Source organism: Oxyura jamaicensis, chromosome 4 (genome assembly GCF_011077185.1).
Source record: "Oxyura jamaicensis isolate SHBP4307 breed ruddy duck chromosome 4, BPBGC_Ojam_1.0, whole genome shotgun sequence".
NCBI lineage: Eukaryota > Metazoa > Chordata > Aves > Anseriformes > Anatidae > Oxyura > Oxyura jamaicensis.
The window spans coordinates 72,631,499-72,657,115 of NC_048896.1; the positions used below are offsets into that span (position 1 = coordinate 72,631,499).

General features: G+C 36.3%; 1 protein-coding gene across 1 annotated transcript in view; it reads left to right on the forward strand.

The window, feature by feature from the left end:
• Positions 1 to 3,510: 3,510 nt before the first annotated feature.
• RFC1 (replication factor C subunit 1) overlaps positions 3,511 to 25,617 on the forward strand; it is a 35,908-nt gene continuing 13,801 nt past the window's right edge. The window contains exons 1-7 of the mRNA XM_035325996.1: positions 3,511 to 3,588; positions 4,357 to 4,482; positions 6,210 to 6,285; positions 8,373 to 8,492; positions 21,576 to 21,808; positions 22,552 to 22,626; positions 24,283 to 24,360. Of these exons, the coding sequence (XP_035181887.1) occupies positions 3,526 to 3,588; positions 4,357 to 4,482; positions 6,210 to 6,285; positions 8,373 to 8,492; positions 21,576 to 21,808; positions 22,552 to 22,626; positions 24,283 to 24,360 (771 nt within the window). The 5' untranslated portion in view covers positions 3,511 to 3,525. The remainder of the gene's footprint in view (positions 3,589 to 4,356; positions 4,483 to 6,209; positions 6,286 to 8,372; positions 8,493 to 21,575; positions 21,809 to 22,551; positions 22,627 to 24,282; positions 24,361 to 25,617) is intronic.

Genomic DNA, 25,617 nt, shown 5'->3' on the forward strand with positions numbered 1-25,617 from the left:
AGCCTCGTCCCCAGCTCGGTGATGTGCAGTGACAGCTCAGGCTTACTGGGATTTAATATCAGACTCTTTCAAACAGGCTTTTTTCATGCACTGCCAAACAGAAGTGGCCTTTGTCGGGTTGGTTCTGCAGCATCTTCTCAGCTGTGCTGAGCGGATGTGTGCGGTGTTACACAATGAACTGATCTGTGTTTGAAGGGATTTATTTTTTACCCAGATTAGTTGCCTGACCCAGTTCCCATGCAAAGAGCTATACTGGTACAACTGAGGGGAACGAGTGACTGGGAGCAGGGGCTCCTTGAGCTGCCTCTAGCTGAGAAAAGCAGTCATATGGCTGTAGCATCAGCTGGTATGTACTCGGAGCTGTGACACTGCTCTGAAAACACCATGTAGTACCTGTGCTTCAGCAGCCTGGTTTAGTGGGAGGTGTCCCTGCCCATGACAGGGGTGTTGGAAATAGGTGATCTTTAACGTCCCTTCCAACCCAAACCATTCTCTAATTCAGTTACCGCTATTGATTTAGTATGGTTAAACAAGTGGGTATTACTGGTTTAAACTCAAGTGATAATATAAATTTGATTTCAGCCAGTGCAGTTTTTCTGGACGTGCCAGATGTCAGAGGTGGTATTGGACAAATCTTGCACTGAAATTGACAGACAGTAAATACATACGACTCTTTAGATGCAAGGCTCTTATGGACACCCTTTGGAGTACCTGAAGTTGTGCTACTTCCTCTTGTCATTAAGCTAGCTAGGTTGATAAAATTCGATTTTCTATCTCATAATGTAGTTTTGAGATGCAAACTTAGTTATGTTATTGGAAAATTTTATGCTTTACTGGACACTAGTCTTCTAAAAACACTGCCTATTATCGTTAATGGTTTTATCGTGTTGAGATTGTTCCATCATCCAGGTGTTGGTCTTTGGTCTAGGATGCTTTTGAAATTGAAAATGTGACAGAAAACCAATATGGATTGCTTATGACTTTTATAAATGCCTTTTTTTTTTTGAGTTGAGTACTTACTGAAGTCTGAAAGGTCACCCTGACAAGCTCTTTGAACCTTTCTACTACCTAACAAATAGGTTTCATTCTACTATCCTTATTTCTCCTCAGTAAAACTGATGTATAACAATCGTCCAAGAGAAAACTTGCAGCCTACCATGATTAATTTCTGTAGTCTATTGTTATTGCATAAGATTGAGGATTTGAAACAATAGTCAAAGCTGGCAAGACCTAGCCTGCCTAGCCGTTACTGAGGTCATACCGCTGCACAGATAGCTCGGCAGGAAGCAGTGCACCTGAACACAGCTTTTCAGGCTGTCCAGACGCTATGCATGAGCTACCCCCCTAATTTAGTGAGAGTGATCAGAAATAGCGGCCTTATCTGGGGCTGTGGCGAGGTCTCTGTGACATTTGGTGTCAAGATGTGGATCAGAATCCTTGTTTTAGTAGTCATGGTTTAAAAGATACCTCTAAACTGAAGTGCTTGCTAGTAATTTCATCACGTTTATTTTCAGATCTGACTGGTACAGACCAGAGTAAAAAACTCTCGACTCTCCCTCTTGGGTGAAACTGCTCAAAGTTACACTTAGCGTTGCTGTTGCTGAAGCTCCTGTGAGAAGCCAGAGGAATACAGCCCCAGCTCTTTAATTCCAGTCCCATGGGGATCGCCTGGGACAGCCATGCTGGTGAATGTCTCCACAGATACATATATTGCTTTGTTTCTGCAATTGGTAGTGCAATTAATTATTCATCCGGCTTCTCTTAATAAATAGCAAAAATATCTTTCTCTTTTGAGTCTTATATAAAAGCATCTGTGAAAGATAACTTTCGTGTTGTACTGTGACGTACTTGTCTCCCAAGCAATTCTGAATTCACAATCTGTTACCGTCCAGCGGTGTCTAACAAGGTTAGCTTTTCTTCTGAAGAGTAGGCTGGCTGAAGAAGATTGGAGAATATATAACTCTGAAGATTGAAGAAGATTGTACATAGTTGCCGAATTTCCTTTGTAGCTTAGGGCTGTGTAGTTTAGTCACTCCTAAGTAGATTGTCACCAGGGGAAATGAAAATTTATTACCCGTATCGAAGCTTTTATTCAAAAATGTCTAGGTAGCTTCTGTGCTGTTATATTTACAGTAGTTTAGAAAAAAGAAAAAAAGACACTCCTAAACACAAACACAACAGTAAAAAAAAGCTGCAATTTCTTGAGAACTGAGGTGTAATTTGCAGCAAGAGAATAGACTCTAGTGTTAGCACAGGGAGGCGATTTTGGAGTCTAGATGCTGTGTCACAACAGTATTTTCAAGGAAAAGGCAATTTGATGGTGATTTCTTGATGGTTAGAAGATACTGCTTTGAATAAAACAAACAAACAAACAAAACATAATGAGATCTGATGAAGCAGAAATGAATAATTTACATCATATAATTTGGGCATTAGCAGTTGAGGAACTGGGATTAAAATAGTGGAAGTAGCTGGGTCTTTGACCAATTGACAGGACAATTTCACATATTTTCTTTATTAAATCTGTGTTTTATAACCCAAGATACAGTGCTATATGACCCAAGATTTCAGTGCTTAAAATTAAAATAATATTACTGCATATAATGCTAGCAGAGCAGCTCATTTACTGGTTAAGAGTTTTTAGTTAAATTACTGATACAAACAGAGAGTTACCGTTGATTTAAAATTAATTGTTCTCCAAATATTTTAAGCTTAAAGTAACATTATCACTATAAAAATGGAAATAAAACTATTTTAAGATCAGTTTATTTGCAGTGTTGCAGTAAGTATTTAAATTATATCACTGTGTAAAAGATCTAATGAGAATTGTTGCCTCTGTTACCTTATGACTAAGAACTCAAATGATGATTGATGATGAATCTATCTCATAACTTTTTACATACATGCTTTCCTCAAACGTTTTGAGTACAGGTATCTGCAGTTACAATTTGAGTTGTATAGTGCTGCGTTTATTTTGTAGGAGTACATGTAAAATAGCTAAGTGATGAAAATTTATGCCTTGAGGCATGAATTCCATAGACAAGCGTGTGTAGTCTCACAGCTCCGTCTGCCAGTCTTCATTTGCTGAATCAGTAAGATTTTATGCAGGTAAATAGTAAACAGTCTATTTTTTTTTCTTTCAGGAAATAATACTTCTGAGTCTAGAATATTGTTTTAAGCTAAATATACTAAATAAATCTATCTGTGTCCCGTCATTTGTTCATGCTTTCAAGTCATGTATTCCATTGGTTTTAGCCCTATAAGCTTTGATAATCCAAATCCAAACAATCACAGGAGTGATAAGAGAAAACAGCCTGATACACACATAATCATCAGTCATGGTATTACGGAAATTTTAAATAAGATTTTCTTATCAATTTACTACTTTACCCCTAGATACTATAAGAAGGAAGCAGAACCTGGATGTGTGGTAGCTCTCACTCTCCCATCAGGGGATGGGAGTAGCTGCCAGCTGGGTAGAGTATGGCCCTGAGCCACACCCCTTATGTGCCATATATTTAGGCCATGCCAGAAAGTTTGTCTTTCTTTACAATGGCAGCTACCCCTAGAGGCAGTGGTACTACGGAGGTACAATTTTTGTATTTGTTTTTTAATGGAGCTGTAATATTAGGTTTTTAAACAGATATCAGATTGGTGTTTGTGTGTAGGCTAGTGCATGTTGTAACTAAAGCTTCAGCTACTAATCTTACTTATATAGGAAGCTTTTTATAGTTGTACTGAGATAACAAAATAAGGTTACAAAACATTTCTGGAGCTCTTCGTATCATATTCTTAATGTATTATTTCTCAATTTGTTTCTTGCTGGCTAATTCTCTTAGTGAGATCAGATTTACTGACCTAAATTTATAAAAGGTGGAGGATACAGTATGTCCCACTAATTGACTGCTTTCTACATCTTGCTGCTTTTTTCCTCTTTACATAGTATGCTGCTTCCTACCTGAGTTGGTCATTTCAACAATAAAAACACTTTGGGCTAGGTTTGTGATGACTGATTAGGAAAAAAAAAATCTAGTTAGACATCCATTTGAAGTTTCTGTATGCCATTACTATTGGAAGTGTTCAATTGTATATTGCTGAAGAATTTGGTAGAAGGGGAAAATAAACTTTTTGCATGATTCAGACAGAAGAGAAAGGTTATGTGGTGTCTGAGCAGCTGTTTTTAACTAGCTGGTCTTTGTTGTCTTAATTTTAAACAAAACTTGTAGATCAACAAATATTGTAGTAGGAGTTGCTGAGAGAGTATCTTTCTTTTAAATGCACTGCTGTTTTGCAGCGTGAAACTTCTAAGAGTTACTTGTATTTAAAAACTTAAGAAAATAATTTTCCTTTTACTAGGATATCCGGAAATTCTTTGGTGTTGTACCCCCAGGGAAGCGACAAGAATGTGAGAATGTGAGGAGTGACAAAATAAAAAATGGGGAAGGAGACTCAAGTGGAAAAAAGAGGGGAAAAGAGACTAAGGTTAGTTTCGCTTTTCTTATTTGTAAAGTGCTTGGTTTCTCTGATATGCAATTGTTTGTATCTTTTTTTTTTTTAAAGTCATAATTCTTCTCAGATACTTAAAAAACCATGTGGTATGTCAGTTTTTTTTTATTGGTATGGCTGTAAACTGTCACTTAATGCTTACTCCTAGCAGCAAAACTTTGTAGGTGATGAAGGGAATGACTAATTTTCAAAATACTTGGGTTGTAGGAAAAAGGAAAGGTATGTAGAAGTTAATATGGTCAGGTGCTAATGTAGGAACAATCTGATGTATTCAAAGTTATTTTAGATATGGCCTGTAGTTCTCTAAGCAGCTCTCTTATTTTTTGATTAAGGCTGATGCTTATGCACAGTAGATGTATTTCATACTGTCCAGGCTGGGAAGGTGCTCTCTGACTTTTTTTAAACACCTGTGAGGGAGGCATTAACATTACCTTTCTTGGAGGGGGCACTAATGCGAACTTGTTGCAAACACCAAATATTGTAAAATGACAAGCTAAATGAGGGTGGGCCCTAGATTCACAGTACTTTCTATGTTATTCATCTGAACTGTTATAAAACAGAAAGGAGTGGCTTTAGAGGGCTTTGAAATCACTTAGTGGGAGGAAAGATTGCTAATGGGATTGCTTAATCTGAAGCATAAAAATCAAGAAATAAGCTGGTCTTTTAAAAAATAAAGAGGTGTAGTGCATGTGCATATAATTTCAGTGCTTCAGTGTGAATATAAAGGGCCATTCAATGGAATGGAAAAACATCACAATTACATCGTGAGCTATTATTTTTACGTTGCACTTCTCCAATTATATCAAGAATTTAACAAGCTTCAGGTTAGAAATGGATGCAAATCATGAAGCATATACAGTTTTTTTTTTTTTTTTAATCTAGGATTACATTTTTCAAAGCATTTACAGCTGCGTGTGACTACCCAACCAGCATAGCCAGTAATTTTTTAGGCCAAGGACAAACCTTCCTTGCTGTGCAGCTTGTGATTTTTCTAAGCACCTGAAACATCTCAGTGTTTGTTTGTTTGCTTTTATAATAATAAAAAATAAATCCTTAAGATGGATTAATACTAGCTACTGCCAGATAAAACATGTTTGTCCACTGTTACAATTGGTGCAGTGTGTTAGGTAGTTGCACTGTCTCTCCTGTGAGAGGAGAAGGTGCAAGCAACTAGGATGCTGAACAGGAAACCAGTCTAGCTTCAACTGTTGTATATGGTGCTTTTTTTTTCCCTTCTCTTTTTCAATCAGCTATTACTCTGAAGTTATGCCAATTTCTGGTGGTTATGGCTGAGCTGTATCCAGAATACAACCAAGAGTGTACTGGCTGAATTCCTTAGAAGTAGCTTATTGGCCTGTACCACCTTTGTTTCTGGTGGGACCGTGCAGTTTCTTTTTTGTATTAAAACTTGGAACTTTGAAAATCTGTTTGATTTACTTTAATTGGTGTTAAAGCTGAATGTTAATTCTCAAAATAATCATCTACTGTTTACATGGATCACATTGAGCTTTGCTAGAGCAGTTTGTTTCTTTTTTCTTCTCCCCTGCCCTTCTTCTCCTCCCATCCATGAGTTAGAAAAAGGCTGTTCTCAAGTGTAATAAATAAATAAATTCTATTAGGATTTGTTGGAAACTTATAAATTTAACTGAGTAAAAGTTGGAAGGACTCATTTACTGGTTGAACTAATGGACTGTTACTCTTAGGTGAAAAATTCACCCAGTGAAGATGCTCCCAAACAAAAGCAGACAAACAAGAAAAAAAGAATAATCTATGATTCAGGTAATGTTCACAGTGGTTTCAGAATGCTTCTTTGTGTCTTTGCATAAATGTTCAAGGTGGATTAGGTAAATGTACATCTGAAAGAAAGCCATGCTTGGTTTATTTGTTGCTGTCTTTGGCAAATGCAATTAAAAACACTTTATATGCCACTCTTCTAGGAGAGGGGGACATCTTTGAATGCACTGGTGATTTTTATTACTTTATAGTAATTATTGTTGGATAGTTAAAATGTTTCTTAAGGGTACAGTGTGTGCCATACAGCATGCACTGTATATTACATGTATACCAGGTACAGTAACTTTTAACGAAGCTTCTGTTTAAAAAAGTAAAATAAAAACTAGTCTAGACAGCCAATTCTATCAAAATTCCAGAACACTTTTGATTACAAAGATGTATATAAAATATGGGGAATTTTAGGCTTGTAGATGTGTTAGGGATAAATAACATCCAACTTTAGGCACAGGAGGCTAACTGTATACTGTAAAGTCACAATTACAGACAATGCATGAGCAGCATAATATAGGAGACTATTTTAAGATAGAGTAACATATACTGATAGGTGCCTTTCTCTATTAGAAATCTTGTAAATGTTAATTCCATAATGTAAATTTACCATGTGGAACACCCAGAATATTGTTTAAAGCACTCATTAAACATTCCAAAATACTGTTTGGAATATAATACTAAGGAAAACACCTTTTATAGTGCTTGTATTTAAAACAAAAAAAAAATCACAAAAAAGCCATTTATCTGTCAAGTTTGTTAAATTAATCTAGGAATTTGTAGCTTTTAAATTATTCTTAGTTGATTTAATTCTTCCTTGGTTGGATTCTAAGTTTTGAATAGCTGTGAAACTGAAAAGATAGCAGGAGTTTGTACAACTCTTGACTTCTGCTGAAGTCTTCAGCTTGAATTTTTAGTGACTTAATAGCAGATTGCATCTTTTGTATAAGAAAAAGTATGACAGACATCTGTCAGATTGATGCTATTATAAACAGGAGAAATTGTTCAAATCTTCAGATAAACTGTTTTTAACATAGTTCGTTTTGCTATGAAGAATTGCAGTAGAAATATTTCTGCATTTAGAGTTGAAGTACAAAAGTAGTAGATAATTCAACTGCTACCTTTCAAATATTTGTGCACAAAGAGAAATACTGCTCTAAGTACATAATGATGGAGAAGGTTTTTAGGGACTGAAGTCAACGAATGATATGTATAAATATATATAGGTGTATACATTTTGTATTGTAATTTTAATTACAATTTATATTAGGGTTTAGCATTGAAAAAGGTAGGCACTGAGGAGTAGCCATCTGTTAAACACGGTAGTTTTCTCAGCTTTTTCAGCTAGTCCTTCATGCTTATTTGGATGTTGGCATATATAATCTTCAGTGGGATAAGCTTGTCCTCCTTACAGCTTTTGGGATGTAGAGAATGTTGAGGAGAGTGGCAGTCTACCAGTGTTTCCCTGAAAAATCAGGGGGTAGAACCTCAGTGATACACTCCCCCCACCCCCTCCCCGGCAGCAGGGTTGGAATTAGATGATCTTTAAGGTCCCTTTCAACCCAAACCATTCAGTGATTCTACTCTAGACTGATGTTAGCTTTTTCAATAGATGTTGTGGAATACACCAACATAATGTACTGCCAAGTAAATTTAATCAAGCTAATGAGTCTATGTTAAAAGTTTGTTGTGGGGGTGGTTTTTTTTTTTTCCCCCCCTTCTTAAAATAACCTGATGTGGTAATCTGCCAATTGCATTAATTTTTGGAAAGGCTTTTACACAGATGTAGCAGTTCTTAAAACTGTATTTCATTTTACTTAAAACCAAAAACAAAACCCAAACTCCTGGCTAGACTGAGTTCTCTACCAATTTTGATTTAGCCGTGTATATGCTAGAATAAATGATGGCTCGAATATTAGCTGATGGAGAAAAATGAAGCTGTGCTTTGAAGTACAGCTACGTAATATTTTTTTCTCAGCTGAATGTATGTGAACATGTTAACTGATGTTTTAAGATTTGTTACTTAAAGTATGTATTGTATGTGGAGGAAATCTATCTACATTTGTGCTGTGGTCAAAATACAGATTCAGAAGAGGAGGTGCAGTCAGTGAAAAAGTCCAAGAAGCCATCAGAGAAAAAAGCAGCCACTCCAAAACTTGGTAAAGTTCTAAAGCAGCATCCTGTTGTTTATGTTTCAGAGACAGGTAATGGATGTGCATCGTATGTTCAGCTGTGTGGATTGTGTTACAGGTGGGATGCATTGTTTGACTGATGGACTCCTAAATACATCTAGAAGACCTAATACGGAGAACAAAAAAATAGATTCTCCCTAAGCTAAAGCATTGTAGAAGTTAGTCTCCAGTATTGTAAAGAGCAGGGTAAAACTGAGGTGTTGTTGGGTAGTGGCTTAGTTGATTTACTTAGGCATATAACTTCATGAGTTAACACTTCTTCTGTTTGAGTATTTCATAGATTTATGGGAAGCAGTTAAGTACAGGGTATCTTTCTAATATAGTTAAGCTACTCACTAGCACATTTTGTGAAATGGTTGCCATATGTAGGTCTGAAAAACTTTTTTTTTTTTTTTTTTTAAACTTGGTATAATTTTTCCATGTCTTTAACTTTTGTCTTTAACCAATATATTAGTGGCTGAAGCAAAAGTCTTGTTTTTTTTTGTGTTGTAATTCCTTGACAACATAAGATGTTTTTTAACATTATTTGTCTATTAGCCTTTTAGGAAGAACAATAATTGGAAAAAAACAATGGTAATGAACTTGTATATACCATACTTCTCAGTCTTGCATTTCAGCTTTCTAAATTATGGTTTTTGCTTTTTGTGGAAAGGAGTGGATATAATTAATTTTTGATCATTTTTGGGTCTTCTGTAGTCTTCTGAAAAGAATCATAAAAGTGATTAATTGTTATATTCTAAGCAGTTTTGTCTAGAATTAGTCTCAACTTTAGAAGCTGTATAGTTCAACCAAAACCACAATCTTAATTCAAGCCATAAATAAACTTCAGTGGAACAGATGATAGCAAATTCTATCAGTTTGAAGATTATTGTGCATTAATTTGTTGTGGTGGTTATTTGCATGGTTGTTGTTCCTAGTTCACTTTCATTGTTGCTTTTTGTGTGATCCTTGATCTTTGTGCTCTCGAGGAGAATCTTCTTAGATTGCAAACTTGAAGGAGACATTTCTCATTGAAGAGGTTTCCTTCTCAGCGCCAAAACAAAGTACTGATAGTGATTTTTGTTTTTTCCCTTCAGGTTTCCTAGTTCTATAATGAAGCAGTTTTGCTTATAATTACTTAATTCATATAATGCGTTTTCCTCAAATTGGAGTTGTTACGAGAAGTTTTATAGTTTTATTGGTATTGGTTAGTATTGGTTGACTGGTAAACATCAGTTTATGCAGACTTGTGTCTCACTTGTGAATTGAGCATTCTTAAAGGCATGCCACCAACATAAATGGAAATACACAGGCTTTGTGAAAATTTAGCTGTGGAAGAAAACTAACAGGTGTTCTAGTATTCATGTAATATTTCAGTACTTCTTGAATATGAACTTTACTTCTTTTGTCATCTGCAGACACTTGGCTGAATGTGTTCATGTGTGTTGTCATGTGAAGAGTTTTTTTTTTTTTTTTTGAGAGCATTTGAAATACGTGCAAGTATCCTTGCAGCTTCAGGGTGTGCTTTTACTACTAGTAGTACTCCCATTCTCTTTTAACTAAGAGAGCTGTTAGTAGCATATAAGCAAAGGTTAAGACTATATGCAGGCAGAAAAAAATCACTTACTAAGATTATGACAGTAGGATTCATTATATTCATGACTTATTGAATAGCATAGACTGGAAGCATCTCAAATTTGACTTATAGAAAATAGTGTTTTGCTTTTTTGATTAATTGTTTCAAGCTGAGAGCTAGCCAAGTAAAATGTTGTATTGTTAGGTTTGTTCTTTTCAGACAGATTTGCTTTTAAAAAGTTATTTATTTATTTTGGACTGGGGCTATCATAACTTCATATTAATTTATTGTAATGCAGATAAACTTAAGTATTTTGATACCAAACACCAAGGTACTGTACTCAGATCACCTGTGTAACACCAGCTGTGGAATCTCCTCAGAGCTGCCCACTGGGTGGGCACAGTTTGATCACAGAGGTGTTTCTTACATTTGTGATGCATCTGTCCGCTTCTTACTGCTTTACTCCTCTTTCTTTATCCAGTCTGAGTTTAACTGAGGCTTTAATGATCAGGTCTTACATATTTGTCTCATAGTGTAGTTCTTTACTAGCTGCAGTACTTCCCTGGTATATATTCTTAGAAACTGTCATCAAATTTAAGGCCTATGCAGACTTGAAGCTAAACCTTGTATAAAACATGTTTCTATAAGCGTTAGATTGCCAATTCTTCTGTTATCACTCTTTGAGTTTCAGAACACACAACTTGGAAACGTGGACACTGTCCCTGGGTATGGTATGTCTTTTTGGTAAGATAATTGCTGAGCATAAACGTTGCCTCCCTAATCCTTCCTGTGTTTTTAAAACAAAAAAGTACTGTTTGCTGCTGTGTCCAATTAGAGGCATGACTCAGTTGGCTTCTTCCCCAGCCTTTTTGCGCCTCCAGGCTCTCTTCAGAATCATGGTTTCTAAGATGGATTGTAATTATTTTATTTGTCCTAGATATTTGACCTGGCATTTAGCTGTAATATCTCACATAAAGAGATGAGTCCAGTTTACTGAACTATCCTATCTATCTTATATGTCCGTATCTGTTTCTCAAAACTTAATTTCTTTTGACAGTTCTGGCAACAACTCTTACTAAATAAATTATAAATGATGTTTAATAGCATTGATGCCAGAGTAGATAAAAGATCAGATTCCTGAGGAATAAATAGTAGCTATTTAGCTTTATTACACAATTCTAGGTGGTGTAATCGAGCTTTTCTTCATTGGGATACCATGGGATTGCTGGTCAAGGTTATTAGTGAAATCCCTGAAAACCACGGCTCAAGGTTACTGTTATCTAAAGAGTCTTAAGTACATACAGTTGACTTATAGTCTGTGACTAAAACAATGTCTTTATAATCTTGAGATTTAACACTTTTGTTTATATTTAATCTGTATTAATTGTTTCTTCAGCATATTGGAGTTGGGGAGAGGTTGTCTCGAGTGTGACACTGCTGTTAGCTTGGGATAAACGCGTTTTATAAGAATAGCAATATAAAAAAGATACTAATGACACTGTAGGAATTTGTCCTTTTCTTGTTTTTAGTGTTATGCAGTTGAAAACTCAGATCAAGAATAGTGTTGTTGGACTTGCCCCAAAGTCAATGTCATTCTCCAGGACTATGTCCTCAGAAATTTTTGAAAGTCTTTTGACATCAAGTAGTCGGTAGGAGCTTGGTAGTCAATTGTCTCAACCTATTTTTGAATCTGGTTTGAAACCTCCTGCGATTACTTAAACTTTATTTTAGCTCTCCTGTGTGGCTTTGTGGGATACAGTTTTCTTGAAGATTGTTGTGGGAATTACTTTTTGGTTTGTCTAACAGTGGATTTATTAGCTTGTAAAGCTTTTTGTACAAGAAAAAAGATGAAGTAAAGCAAGAGTAGTTTCTTTCTGTGGTTCTGTAAGAAATTCTTTGTTATTGAAACATTTAATTTAAAGACTTAACTACTTTAGTGATGGCCAGAGTAGAAGCTATTTTAGCAGGTAACAAGGGAAAAAGAAAACCCTTCCTTGTGATAGAACAGTCTGGCAGGTTGGGAAAAATCCAAATGTTTGTTGTACTTGTTAAACAGTTGAACAAAGTGTTATTTTAATGAAGAATGGAACCTTGAGTTTTGTTTGTGGAAGATGACCTGCTGTTGTGATGCATTGAGCCTCCTCTGGTTTCATCATATGTGGCTATTTGTCAGGAACTGGGACTTGATTTGCTTTTGGTGAACGCTTGATCTTTCATATATGTTGTGTAGCAGTAATTATGTCTATGCAGAAATTGCCTTAACAGTCTGAATATTGCAAAATACAACTTTAAAAGAAATTGGCCTTGTTCTAGGTAGTAGGCTGAATTATTTATAAAGCTAGGAGAAGTGAAGGTGGTAGAAATTGTATAGGATTGTAGGTTACTGGAAAGCTGTTCCTTGAGGGCTTAGAATGCAGGGCAAGAAGAATAGCTTGTGAACGTGAGGGCTGAATATACTTTTAATACAAAGAACTTTTAATATAGTTTTAATATACTTTTAAATATACTTTTAACATAGAGAATATCAAAAGGAAAAATCAGGAAGAGTTGGGTAAGTGGTAGTGACCAAAAATGCTGTCAAATCCAAACACTGGTTCAAGTTAGCAGCAGATTGTCAGTGAATAAGCACGTCTCACATTGAAACATCTAATAATGGAGTAAAAAATCGTCACTTTTACTTTCTGGGCAATATTAGCATAGTATATACTTACAGAAGTCATTATCCTTGTGGAAAACAGCTCTTAATGTTGCAAAATGCTAAAATGCTTTATGAAAGGTTAGTTGAGAGTATGCAGTTGAACCTCAGGGGAGTTTGTCTTAAAATGCACTTTGTGGAAGGAGAGTTATCAGTTCTGGCAGAAATCTTATGAAGAAGCAAGAATTGGTATTGCAGAGCGCAATGTTAGAAGGTACTTAAGAGCAAGCCCTACAGAAATTTACTTCATTAGGTGCCTAGGTGCTCTCTTTACTCCTGTCTCTGTGCCTAATTTCTCCTTGCATAAATTTAGGAATACCAGCAGTACGTTGTAAGGGTCCTGTAATAACTGCACTCAGAAGTGGTGAGAACAGTATTTATTCAACTAATTAACGTCTGTTTTCCTTTCCACCTATAGCATGACTCCTGAATCCAGTTGCAGACTAGGCAGATTATTATTACTTAATAGAATGCTTCACTAGATTGTAATGGTTTTAGACCTGTAAGTAAAACCAAATAATTTTTCTTCAGGCTGTGTGTTATGTATAGGACAGTACACTTTTAAGCTATAACTTAGGACCATAACACAGGTAGTGTTTGGGAGTAAAATTTCATAAATATGGACTCTTGCAGGTTATTTCTGTTTAAAAAGGGACTGTCGTTTGGAAAAAAAAGACATTGTTCTTTACTACATCACTAATTAGTATACTGTTACTGTAGGTACTTGTGGTGGTTTTACCGTGCTAGGCAGTTGAACACCACAACCGCTCTCTCACTCCCCCTCCTCAGATGAGGAGGGGAAGAAGTAAAGGAAAGAACAACTCACGGGTTGAGATAAGGATGATTTAATTAAAGAGAAAAATATATATATATATATATTATTAAGGAAATATTATTATTAATTAAACAATTCAACTAAAGGGGAAAAAAAAGGGGGAAAGGGGAAGAGGGAGGGGGGAAAGGGAATAACTAAACAAAACAAGTAAAGGCTATGTGGAAGTGCAGAAGAAAGAAATTACTCTCTACTTCCCACAAATGAGCGATGCTTGACCACGTCCTTGAAGCAGGGCCTCAACGCACGTAGCCGGTGTTCAGGAGGAGGACAGACGTTTTCACAATGAGAGCCCACCCCTCCCCTCTTCTTCCTTTTTCCACCTTTTATTGCTGAGTGTGACATCATATGGTATGGAATATCCCTTTGGGTGGTTTAGGTCAGCTGCCCTGGTGATGTTTCTTTCTCACTTTTTGCCCACCCCCTAGGAGGGTCAGAGAGAGTCCTGATGCTGTGCCAGCACTTCTCAGCAGCAGACACAACACGGGTGTGATACCACTGCTGTTCTAGCTACAAGTGCAGAGCGCAGCACTGTATGGGCTGCTGCAGGGAAAGTCAACATCCCAGCCAGACCCAGTACAGTACTTAAGTGGAATGGATACAAGCAATTTAATTTCCATGTACCTTTGCTTTTCATTTTCCGCTTTGAGCAGTTATGATATAGAGTTTACATTTTATTGGGGGTATAGATATCACATGGCACACCTATCGTGTTAAAACTTTCGTGGTAATTCTTCACTAGTTAAAAACTTAAGATGTAGGAGAATATTTTTATGGCCTTATTGCAGGTTTTAAATTATTTTCAAAAGCATGTGAAAGGGGACTAGAAATTTTTGTACTAAACTGAATAAAAGTTTTTGGAAGAAAAGTTAGAATTTCAGAAGTTCTTAAAGTTCACGTTGTTTGCTTTAGATCTTCTCCTTTTAATTTTCTTCAATGCTTACACAAATAACCTCATAGTATTTCTGAGAAAAGGTCATTTTAACTATTCAGTATATTGCATTTGAATGATAACATTGGGCAGGTGAAGTTCCCTAGTTCCCACTCTCCTGTATGAACTTCCCATGACTGTAACACTTTCTTTAAATTCTCATGGGCTTGAGAAACGCATAGCACTTGTTGAAAATTTTTTCTCCTTTGGATCTTCTGATAGAGCAATTTAATAGGGGCTTTTTTCAGTTCTTTTGTAGTATATATGCATTTGTTGTTTCTTTTGTAGTGATTATTAGTGTGCTGAGTGCTAATAAAGTTTTCTGGAGTTATGCTGTTAGGTATTAAAGTTACAGTTTTTCTGTGGATAGTTATTTTTAAGGCCTATTGTGTGTGTTTTTTTTTTTTTTTTTTTAAAGCAAACTAGCAAAATTCCTTTCAGAATTCATAGCATCTCTTTGAATGGGTGTACAGTTTTCTGCTTTGCTTTATTCCAATGGGGATAGGTAATGTTCAACATGAAATCAGTGTGAAGATTTTCTTATGCAAGAAAACTACCGAGCCTGTTTTATTTAGACAGTAATAAAATGGAACTTTCTTGAACTCAAATGGAGATCCTTTTAAAGAAAAAAAATCCACCTAGTTCTTAAGATGTAGTTATTGTTAAAACAGTTTGGAGTTGCAATTTAAAATAGAAGAACACTTCTTACACAGTGACCTTTTACCTCTCTTAAGCTGTGGTCTCACATGACATAGGTTTTTTAAATAGAATTTTTCATAACATTGTCAGGTTTTTGAAGAAGCTTTCTAGTGAAGGCTTAATTTTGCATTTAAGATACAGTATTGCAGTTCAGTTTTCTTACCTTGTTACCTTAAAAATCTCAGCATAAAGGTTTCTGATGACTTGTTCACTTTTGAGTTAAAGGCTTTGAGATTGTTCTGAAAGTGCTTTTTAAAGAGGAATGATACTCTGTCTTGACTGCACTTAGACTTACCAGGCAGCCAGTTAGCAATCTGCTCAACAGATAAAGTGTAAAGAGTGAAATAGTGCATCATTAGCCCATTACATTTGTAAGTTGCTCTTAAAAAAACAAAACAAAAAAACAACTCACACAACTCTATCCACTTGAGAACCCTCAACCAAAATAAAAATACAGTATTTGTTGGTTTATGTTCTCTGCTAAAACTGGTACCAGCATATGAGCTGCCTTGTTTTGCTTATTATTCATAAGTTGCCTGAAGCTTTTGTTATAGTTCATATTGACTGCCCCATTCTAAATAAATTGACTTAAATATGAATGTAATGTTTTGATGTCACTTAGCAAGTTCATTCTTCAGAGTAGGGGCTTGTCAATAGTGGCTTCAGAATAGCAGCTTTATTAGCAGCTTTATTAGCTGAAGATGTTTCTGCTTTGCTCTGACTATTCATTTCTTCTTGGTGGAGATGTCCTTTTCCTCCTTTCAGGTCTCTTTACTGAGCTACTTAATTAGTGAGTTTGACTTTACTCAATTATTTTGCTGGATTAGTTTAAAAGTGTTTTTGCTAGACTGTTTCGTTTTGTCTAAAGTGGATCAGTGTGACCTGAGTGGCTCAGTAAGTTCAGCTGCAGCTGGGGGCAGGGGGGGAACAAAACACAACAAAACTGAACAAACATTTATATTTGTCAGGATTTTTTCAAGGTTCCTCCCCTACCTTGTTTTTTTGAGAGTGCCGAATATTCCTGTCATGCAGATAACTTTGGACAATGAAGCAGAAGAGGGAGTTTCATTGCGTGGTAGGGATTCATATCTGCTTTTGGGAAATAAAGTTGCTATTATGCTAAAACTAACCAGTTCAAGTGAATGAACTGGAATAAACTCTGTAATAAACTGGAATTTTATATGGCAGGTATGATTATTTAATTTGAAAAGTTGCAATAATTGGTGGTTTTGCAGATCATTTATGACGATCGTTTATTTCAGCTTAAATATTTTAGCCTTCTGATATATTGTAGTGCCACCAAAGTGCCTTTCTAAAGATTAAAAAATATATATAAAAATATGCATATCTGATTAAGAATTTCATTTGGCACATGCTGGACAAAAGACTTCATATAGCTATGTAGTTTGGCACCGAAGGCACTGAAGTGTCCAGTTACAATCAGACATGGCAGTTACTGCATTAAAGTTTGGGGATCCCAAACCTCTTTCCCCGAGTGAAAAATGCAACAGCCAAATTCTTGAAATTATCTCTGGTAATTGGAAAAGCCAAAGAGATGTAAGTTGATTTCAGAGCAGTAAAAGTTGTATGGTTCTGGTAGGCTTTGTATTTTTATAACAGGATGCAACCTTGACATGTGGATATAGGCAGAGTGCTAACAATTGTGGTTTAAAGTGCATGTTTGTAGTACATCTAAAATCAATGAGCTTGTTGAGAAATGACAGTGAAAACCTAAATGACTGCACAGGCCAGTTTTTAAAAGGTAGGTTGCAACTAGTGTGTTTTTAGAGCAGGAAGACAATAGGAAAAAACACACTTCACCAGTTGTACATAGCATCTGTTTAATTCATTTTGGAAATAGTTATGCTTGATGAGCTTGAATACAGTTGTTGGCTTTTTTTTTTTTTTTTTTGAGGAGTGGTGCTTGTCTTGCAGTTCTTAAAGACTTACTTTAAGCAAAAGATGAATACAAAACACGTAGACCTAACAAGTATCAGGGCTATTAATTACTGATAAATGCATACTAACATAATAAAAGCCCGATGCAATGACTTCTCTTCATACAAACACTATTTCCTCCACCTTAAATTTCAGTTTGGACAGTAGTACCTACTGCAAATTAGGGCAGGAGCTGCCTGAAGCACTTTTGCAAGTGTGTGACACTAAAAATTATCAATGTCCAGGATGTTGTTTTCTTGTACAAGTAGTGTAGGGTTGATGACTTTTGGATAGGATACAGTCCTTTATATGGTAATCTGCAAACATTTACTGGTTTAGCATATGTTTATCCTGGTAAGTACTAGTTACTGTTAACATCTGGGTGCACTGCTTATGTTTGGAGTTGGCTTTAAAACATCCTAGAGAGAGGTTGTCTCAGCCTGAAAATAATTTGCGTCCTAAAAAGGATAGGAATGAGGGAATTATACACTATACTGAGGAGGAGCTCAACAGTACAGCAGGATCAAATGGAGATGAATAAATAAGCTGTTCAGAAGGCCATAGAGTACCATCCTATGCTGCTTGTCACCATTGTTCCTGCCTGCAATAGGTCGCTACCTTTTCAGATTGGCTGAGGCCATTCCTGAACCTGAGTCTTTTTAAGTGAGCTGAATTTAACGAAATGCATAAAATGTCCTAGATAATTTGTGCTAGAGTAGGGTTGGGGATCAACTGCATGTGTTCCTCTGTAATTAGGAGGTGAGAGCCAGTTGAGGAAGGACAGGGATAGAAAAGAGGAAGAGCGGAAGAACAATAACAAACAGTTGCAGGTGGGCTGCAGGCATTAGTTTATTAACCTAGATGTGCTGCAACTAGAGCAGCCTATAAAACAGAGCCAGCTGTGCTCTAGTGTCACAGGATAGTTCCCAAACCCCTCAGGATTTAACAGTTGTTTGTTGCTAGGGAAGCTTGTTCTTGGAAACTACGTGGTGTAATGAGGCCCTGCTTCATGTGTAATGCTTGCATCCAAACTAATTGAAAGCAATCTCCTGGCTGTCACGCCTGTCTGTTCCATTAATCACATTAGTATCTTGCTCTTCTGTCACATCTACTTAATTTCCAGAAACCTTGACAAGAGGACGTGCTGTTGACTTGCATTTGCAAGTCTTCAGAGCAGGGAGGGCAAGGGTGGAGGGAATGACAACGCCATGGGTGTGTATTTTCTGAGTACTTGTTCCTTGTATAGCGCACACAGAATATGTGGATGTAAACAGCAAATAGTATTCTGAGAATAGTTGTGTTCTGTTATACAAAGATTTTTGCAGAGTAGAAGTTGTCTAGTTGATGATAAAATTGATTCCCATTTCTTAGCCTTGTATGGAGGCAGGGACTTAACAACAAAAACCCACCACTGCTCTATCTCAACTGTTCACCTAACCATTGTTCTTTAACATGGCTATAAATATACAGTTGAACTACAATTGACTTTTCCTTAAGCCAAAATCAAAATTTTTGTCCTTGTTTTCCCACAAATCGTGTAGGAGGGGAATGTCTTTTTCTCCCTTTTGTAGGCCACAAGTGATTTGCAGGTGCTGTGTTGCAAAACATAGATCTGAACAGAGCAGTAGCAGTGCTGGGACTCCCCTGGTATTTTCAAAGCTGCAAAGTAAGTCACCTTCATCCTTGTAGTGGAACTGAGAGTGTACAACTGATTAATCAGGCGTGGTGTTTGCTTCTGGGGCAGTAGACATGCGTGAGCAGTTTGCTTCAAGGAAGAAGTGTTAAGGTGAAGGGTTACTGCAAGAGTTGAAGTTCTTATGTATTACAAGTAAGAGGGAATGCCTGGAGATCATGCAAACTTGTGGTGTGCCTTGTGGTTTTTATGAACATGGGAAACTAGCCTGAGCACCTGTCTGCTAAAGCATCTGTTGAAACCCACTTAATAGAATTGGGATTATTTTGCTTCCTAATGACCACTTCCATGTTTTCATCCTGCCTTTTTCACTATTTATGATTGTAGATGACTGTCCCGAAGTGCTCTTGTTCTTGAGCTACTACTTGCAGACCATAAATGCTTCTAATTCTGTTGTTTCTAGGAAGGATGTAATTAAAGCAAAGCTCTAACCATTGATAATATTTAGTACTGGCATCATAAATGACTTAAATCCACATCCTTTTTAATTAAAACTTATTATATTTACATCTCTCTACTTGAGAGAAAGCAATATCCTGTTTTTTTATTATTTAAATGGTTATGAGTGAATAAGGAAAAATATCAATATTGCATGCGGACCATGTGATAACGATGATGAATAGAGATTCTTTTCTAGCATCGTAGCAGTCCTTAGGTTAAGAAAAGTGCGTGAGTGGTCAACAGAACAGAATCTTTTTTTTTTCCCCAGACGAATATAATTATCTCTGCATTAACTATTGATTTTTAGCAATAGGTACATTTTACTCCTGCAAATGTATTTTCTCATTTAAACTGGAAAAATCAAAAGAAGCAGAATATTCTGAAATTAGGTTTGAGATAAGCAGTCTTATATTCAGATCTCAAACTATTACAAATTAGGAGCCTAAAGCATCCAGTGTCTGAATCTCCCAGATACATAATAGTTAAAGTAAGCTAAATGGCAGTAAGAGATTTACCTCTGCCTAAGGAAAGTACATAATTTGGCTAAGAATAGTAAAGCTTTTAGCTTCTTGGTAAAATTCGCTGCTGCTCCCCTTAGAGGGACCTGGACTTGTTTTATCTTTCATGTTTCTTTGTGAATCAAATTGGCTAAAATGCCATTTTCTGTTAGATAACTCTTTTTTTGGGGAGGGTCTTGATTTTAAATGCTGAGCCAATTTCTTCCCTTACAGTCATATCTCTGCTTTATTTTTCTTTCTTTGAACTTTCTTTCACAGGAATTGTCGGGATCCTCATTTATATTTGCTGCTTAGTAAGTGATGAGTATCAGACAGTTCCAGCTGATGCCTAAAATGCCCTTGTTGCTACTCTCTACTGGGAACAGGTTACACAGGAAAAGATTCCCTCTATTGCTTGTCTAATATATAACAAATTATAGATCCAATAGACATAAATGTAGGCTAAACTTAGGGAAGTGATTAAGAAAAATTCATGTATGAAAAGGGAAATATGGGGGCTTAAGTTAGTGACTGGAAAATGAGAATGTTTGTGATAGTGTGAATTTAGGTTTAATTATAAAATGTGTTCAGAACATTCTTTGTGTCTGATATGTTGAGGGGAGTGGTCAAAACATCCACATTTTGGGAATGTAAAGCCAGACTTCAGTTAGAAGCATGCAAATAAGACGGCCTCTGTTTCTGTTCCTGCTAAGTCTTTGTGCTTTATTCCTTCTATGTCTTCTGTTAATTTTAGTACTTCTCTTGCAGTTTGCTTCTTAGCCCTTTCACACTTCTGAAATCATAAAGCTTTTGGTCATAAAGCTTGTCCAGCAATGTTTAATTTTTGTGTTCAGTGATCTGTGGGCTAATACTAAACATCGTGTTAGCCATTTCCCCTACCTAGTGTGTTTAATGGTGGTTATTTGGTGTTTTTTTTTTTTTTAAATTATTTTTCTTATTTGAAAAATCTGTTCAGTATGCTGAACTCTTGTCTGATTCTAGTTTTCTGTGAAATGGCTGCATTTCTTTCAGATGCTTCTGACTGTACTGGAAGGAGGTTGTGTTTTAGTACAGAGACATAGAAGGTAGAAAATAGCTCACAGAATCTTACTAAAAGGGGCAAAGCAGAAACATTTTGACACCATTAGCTTACTAAAACGTTCATAAGGTATGAGCAGTATTTTACGAATAACTGAGTAACTGCTGTCCTGTAATCTTATGCAAGAAGCTACTATGTGGGCTCTTTGTAAATACACTGTAGTAATATTTTTTCCCTGCTTGATAGTACAATGTTGAGGGATTAAGAGTATATAAGTCTTCAAAGCATGCGTTATCTGTTCTATTAGTGAATACTACAAAGTAGTAAAACATGTGAAATACAAATCTACACTTTTTATATGAAGGTTGTGCTATGCAGTTGGATACTGTGTTGGGGAAGGAGAGGGTTCAAATTTCAGTGACCTAGCTTTCTTTTACGTCCTTACATAAGGATCTAGTTCCTTACATAAGAAGGGAAGGCATTCTTTGCAAACCTTTCTAAATGAGAGGTAATGCGTTTATACAAGTAGCAGACTTCTGTCTCTCTATTTTAGCAGTCAATTTATTCAGACTTAGCTGTGTTGTTTAGATACTAAATATTATGTTATGGAACCTTTTTTTCTTATTTCTTTCTCCAAATCAAGTTCTAAATACCTGTAGTATTTTCTTAAGGTCCACGTTAGTGGAATCTGTCCAAAATCTTTCTCTTGACATAAGAACTCTTAAGAATTATAAGAACCATGTACCAGAATTAATAAAATATTATTCATGTTTAGATGATGATGATGACTTTGTCAATAAGAGAATTTCCCTGAAACCAAAGGAGAATGGGGCATCAGCAATCAGTTGTCCAGGAACAACAACAGTGAAAAAGGAAGATGTAAAACCACGAGCTAAACCCAAACCATTATCTCCAGTGAAGCTGACTCCCACCTCAGCTCTTGATTTCTTTGGGACAAGTAGTGTCCAGCGATCCGAAAAGAAACTGGTAGCAAGTAAAAGGAAGGAAGTGAGTACTGATGGTGTTCCTTTAGGTTACTTGTGTGTTTGATAGGAGAACAAAATAGCCAACTTAATAACTTCAAGAACCTTCTTAGCTGTTTGTCCTATTGAATGTTACTTTTTCATAACCAGTCAGGTGTAAGGTCAATTTTGATGGTATATGAAATATAGGATATGAAATCCTCAAAGACAATTGCAGAGTAAAACTTCCATGTCTGAGAAGAAAGTACAAAGTTGAAAGTTTTTTCTTTATTAATATTTCCCATATGATTTTCCTTAAAATTTTTACACAGCCTTTTGAGAGGAGTGAGTGGATGGGGTAGCTTATAGCTCAGGGGGAGGAGTTATGCAGAGGATAGAGGTAGCATGTTATTTTCCGAAGCTTTATGGCATATATTCATGGAATAACAAAGCACCAAATGAAGTATGGAGGAAGTTCAAAATTGATAGTGTATCTTTTGTCTCTGTCAAACTGGCCAGCTGTGGTAGCATCAGAGGTGTTCAGCGTTCTTTGAAGAAATGACATCTAGATGATGTGGCTTTGTTTTGAATAGTAAAATCTCTTGAAAACAACCCTAGTTAATAGTGTATAGGTTAGAGAGCTAGGAATAAAATGCTGCATGTCTAATTACCAGTCCTTTTCCAGAAGTATACAAAATGAGTTGTACAGGTTAAATTATTACAGTTTACACAATATTGGAGAAACTGAACTGTTGATACTACTTTTTTTCTTTTCCCTCTTAAATACAGCCCTCACAAAGCAGGGACAGCACAGTGGACGATGAAGCCATTGCTAGGCAACTGCAGCTTGAAGAAGATTCAGAGGTAACAGCAGTATACATTTGTTGCTGCATGCCAGGAGCAATTTGTTTAACTTAAAATTCTTCTTAAGAAATTAAGATGGACTTCTCATGTATGCTATATATAAATAAATACGTTCATGTATCTGTATACTTGAATTCTTCCGCATGTGTGCAAACGTAGTCACACAGTTATTTTTATGGAGGTTATTTCAGTGATGTAAATAGAACTATGTCTCACCTGATTTATTTTCCATCTGCAGACTATCTCTACCTATGCAGTTGACGGTATCTAGAATAGTTCTGTTTTTCACTTTTTGCTTCTTCTTGTTTTTTCCTATTCCCTCAGATGAAAAACTAAAAACCATTGCCACCTGTGACTGTTTCACCTGTTGTCATCTGAGTTTTCTTGTAGTCGAGAAAAATGTGAATGATCCATGCCTCATTTGTGGTGAGGCACTGGCACACGTTGCCAAGAGAAGCTGTGGATGCCTCATCCATCCCTGGGGGTGTTTGAGGCCAGGCTGGATGAGGCCCTGGGCAACCTGACCGGGTGGGAGGTGTTCCTGTCCTTGGCAGGGGGGGTGGAAGTGGGTGATCTTTAAGGTCCCTTCCAACCTGAGCCATTCTATGATTCTGTGATACGTGTGTATCCCACGTACCTGTTTGAATGGGTGCTGATGTGAGAGACAGGTGTACTTGTCATACATGTTTCCTTCACTCTGGGAAAACTGATTCATTACCCATTGGTAATATTGAGCATCCATTGAAATAAATATAAGATGCGAAATATGGTCTTATCCTTGACCTCCCCAGAGGTCAATACTTATTGACAGCGATGCAAGTTGTATTAAGGAAGAGAGAAGGTTTTCCCCAAAGGGCTGTGTTGGGTAGAAGAGTTAAGTTGAAGATCAGTGGTCGCTGTATATGTCACAGCACCATGTTAGGTGAAACAGAAATGAAACCAAACCTAACTTTTTGTACAATTTAATAAGTAACCTTCTTAGATTCCATGTGTAGTATTTGAGTATTTGTTCTTGATGGCTCTTTCTATCAAAGAAAATCAGTTAAGTAAATATCAATATTAAAAACTTACAATATATTTCAATTAAATTCCCTGAAGTAAACAAAATAAGAGCAGAGCTAAGGGCAGTAGTTAACTTCTCCAAAACTGCCACATTATTTTTTTAAAATGTTAGTAGTAAACAAAGAGTAAAACTCATTATTGAGACATCATAATACTTAACAGCCTTTATCCCTACTTTTCTGTTGGGACCATTGTTGAAAGTTATTCTGAAGCTAACAGCTCAATGAAAGCTGGTAGTTGTGCGATGCTGTCTTAAGTTTCATTCACTTATTAAATGGAAAGCATACAGAGCAATAAAATTATGAAGGGACAGAAATTCTTTGAAAACAGATTTTTTTGGGGGCCTATTAATGCTTCTAGTACAACAAACCTGAACTCTGCTCTTTGTGTTAGAGTTCTGTCTGTCATTTTTGGAGAAACAAGTCGTTCTGCATTATCACCTTCAGAAAGTTATTTGCATCTGGTTTCTTTCTAGCTACGGGCTGTCTTATTGTAGATAACTGTTTTGTCTTGAACAGCAAATAGCTTTAAAAGAAAGTAGAATTAAAACTTGTCAGGTATTAATCTAAAACTTTTTTTTCCCCCTCATTACAGCTGGAGAGACAGTTGCATGAAGATGAAGAATTTGCTAAGACTTTGGCCATGTTGGATGAAACACCACAGAAGAAAAAGGTTGAATTCTTTTTAAACTTTATTTCCTAGAAACTGCATTGGTAATTGCGTTCTTACGTAGACACCTGATCTGTGTCTAAAGTCACGAGGCTTCTATGCAGATGCCTTAAAAACAGCAAGAATGTGTTCTTATGAAAAGAACATGCTCAATTTTCTATAGTTTCCTCATGGGGTAAATTGTTTGATTTGTAATAAGACTACAGACATTTTTGTGCAATTTATCTTGAAATATAAATATACGTTACAGTTCTAATTACCCACTGACAATTAGGTTGAAGTTATATCCAAGATGTTTTGTTGTCTTTGTTTTCACAGTTGCTCATCGTCTTATCAAATACATACTTGAATGTAAATATTTAGGTAAAATCAGTTATAAAAAGATTTTTAAAGCTTACAGGCCTCTAGATCATAGTTTCTAAGAATGCAGCTTTTGTGATGATGACGTTTATATAATCAGAATCCACTATACTGAGTCAAATGTCCCCCATTATTTAGTTGCAGTGAACGAAAGCATATATCTAAAGAAGCATGAGAATGGTTTGAGTAATATAATGTTTCTCCTTAGAGTTTTCCCATTCTCCAGCCATTCCCAGTTCACTAACTTGATCCAGATTTGATCTTTATGTATTTCGGAGCTCACAAGATTCTTTTTACAGTGGGCAATCATCCACAACATGCTGAGGTTTGCTGTTTGAACCAATTGCAAATCTGAGGGAACGTATGCACAATAGATAATTAGAGAAATTGGCAGTTGGAACGTCGTGGCTGTGGCAGAATGGAGCATATCCTGTAGATTGTTTTGCTTGAAGTTCCACATTCATCTCGACTCATCTCAAATGAGTGAACTGCCTGCCTCTGTAATAACTGAAGTGAGGTGCTGAAGACTGTCTTAGATCAGTTATGGCTCCTCTGTTTCAGGAGGACCAGATCAAGTGAAATGAGCCAAAGGCACAAGTTGGTGAAAAATAATGGGAGAAAAAGGAAGGAGGAGAACATAACGTCAGAGCAAGCAGGGATTTTAGGTTTTTAACTCTAACGTCAGTGGTGTGAGTTCTCCCTGTTTCCATAGTTTGCGCTGTAAGGCACAAGACAACTTCTGGCACAGTGAAGTATTTGTTGGGTTGTACATCAAAGCTTTTATAATTTAGGATTGCTAATTTGAATATAGCAAACATTAGTACTTCTAGATTATTCAGAAAACTGATTAGGGTTGATACTTAACATAACCTGGAAGTTTGTCTGGTGTTTGAATTGAGG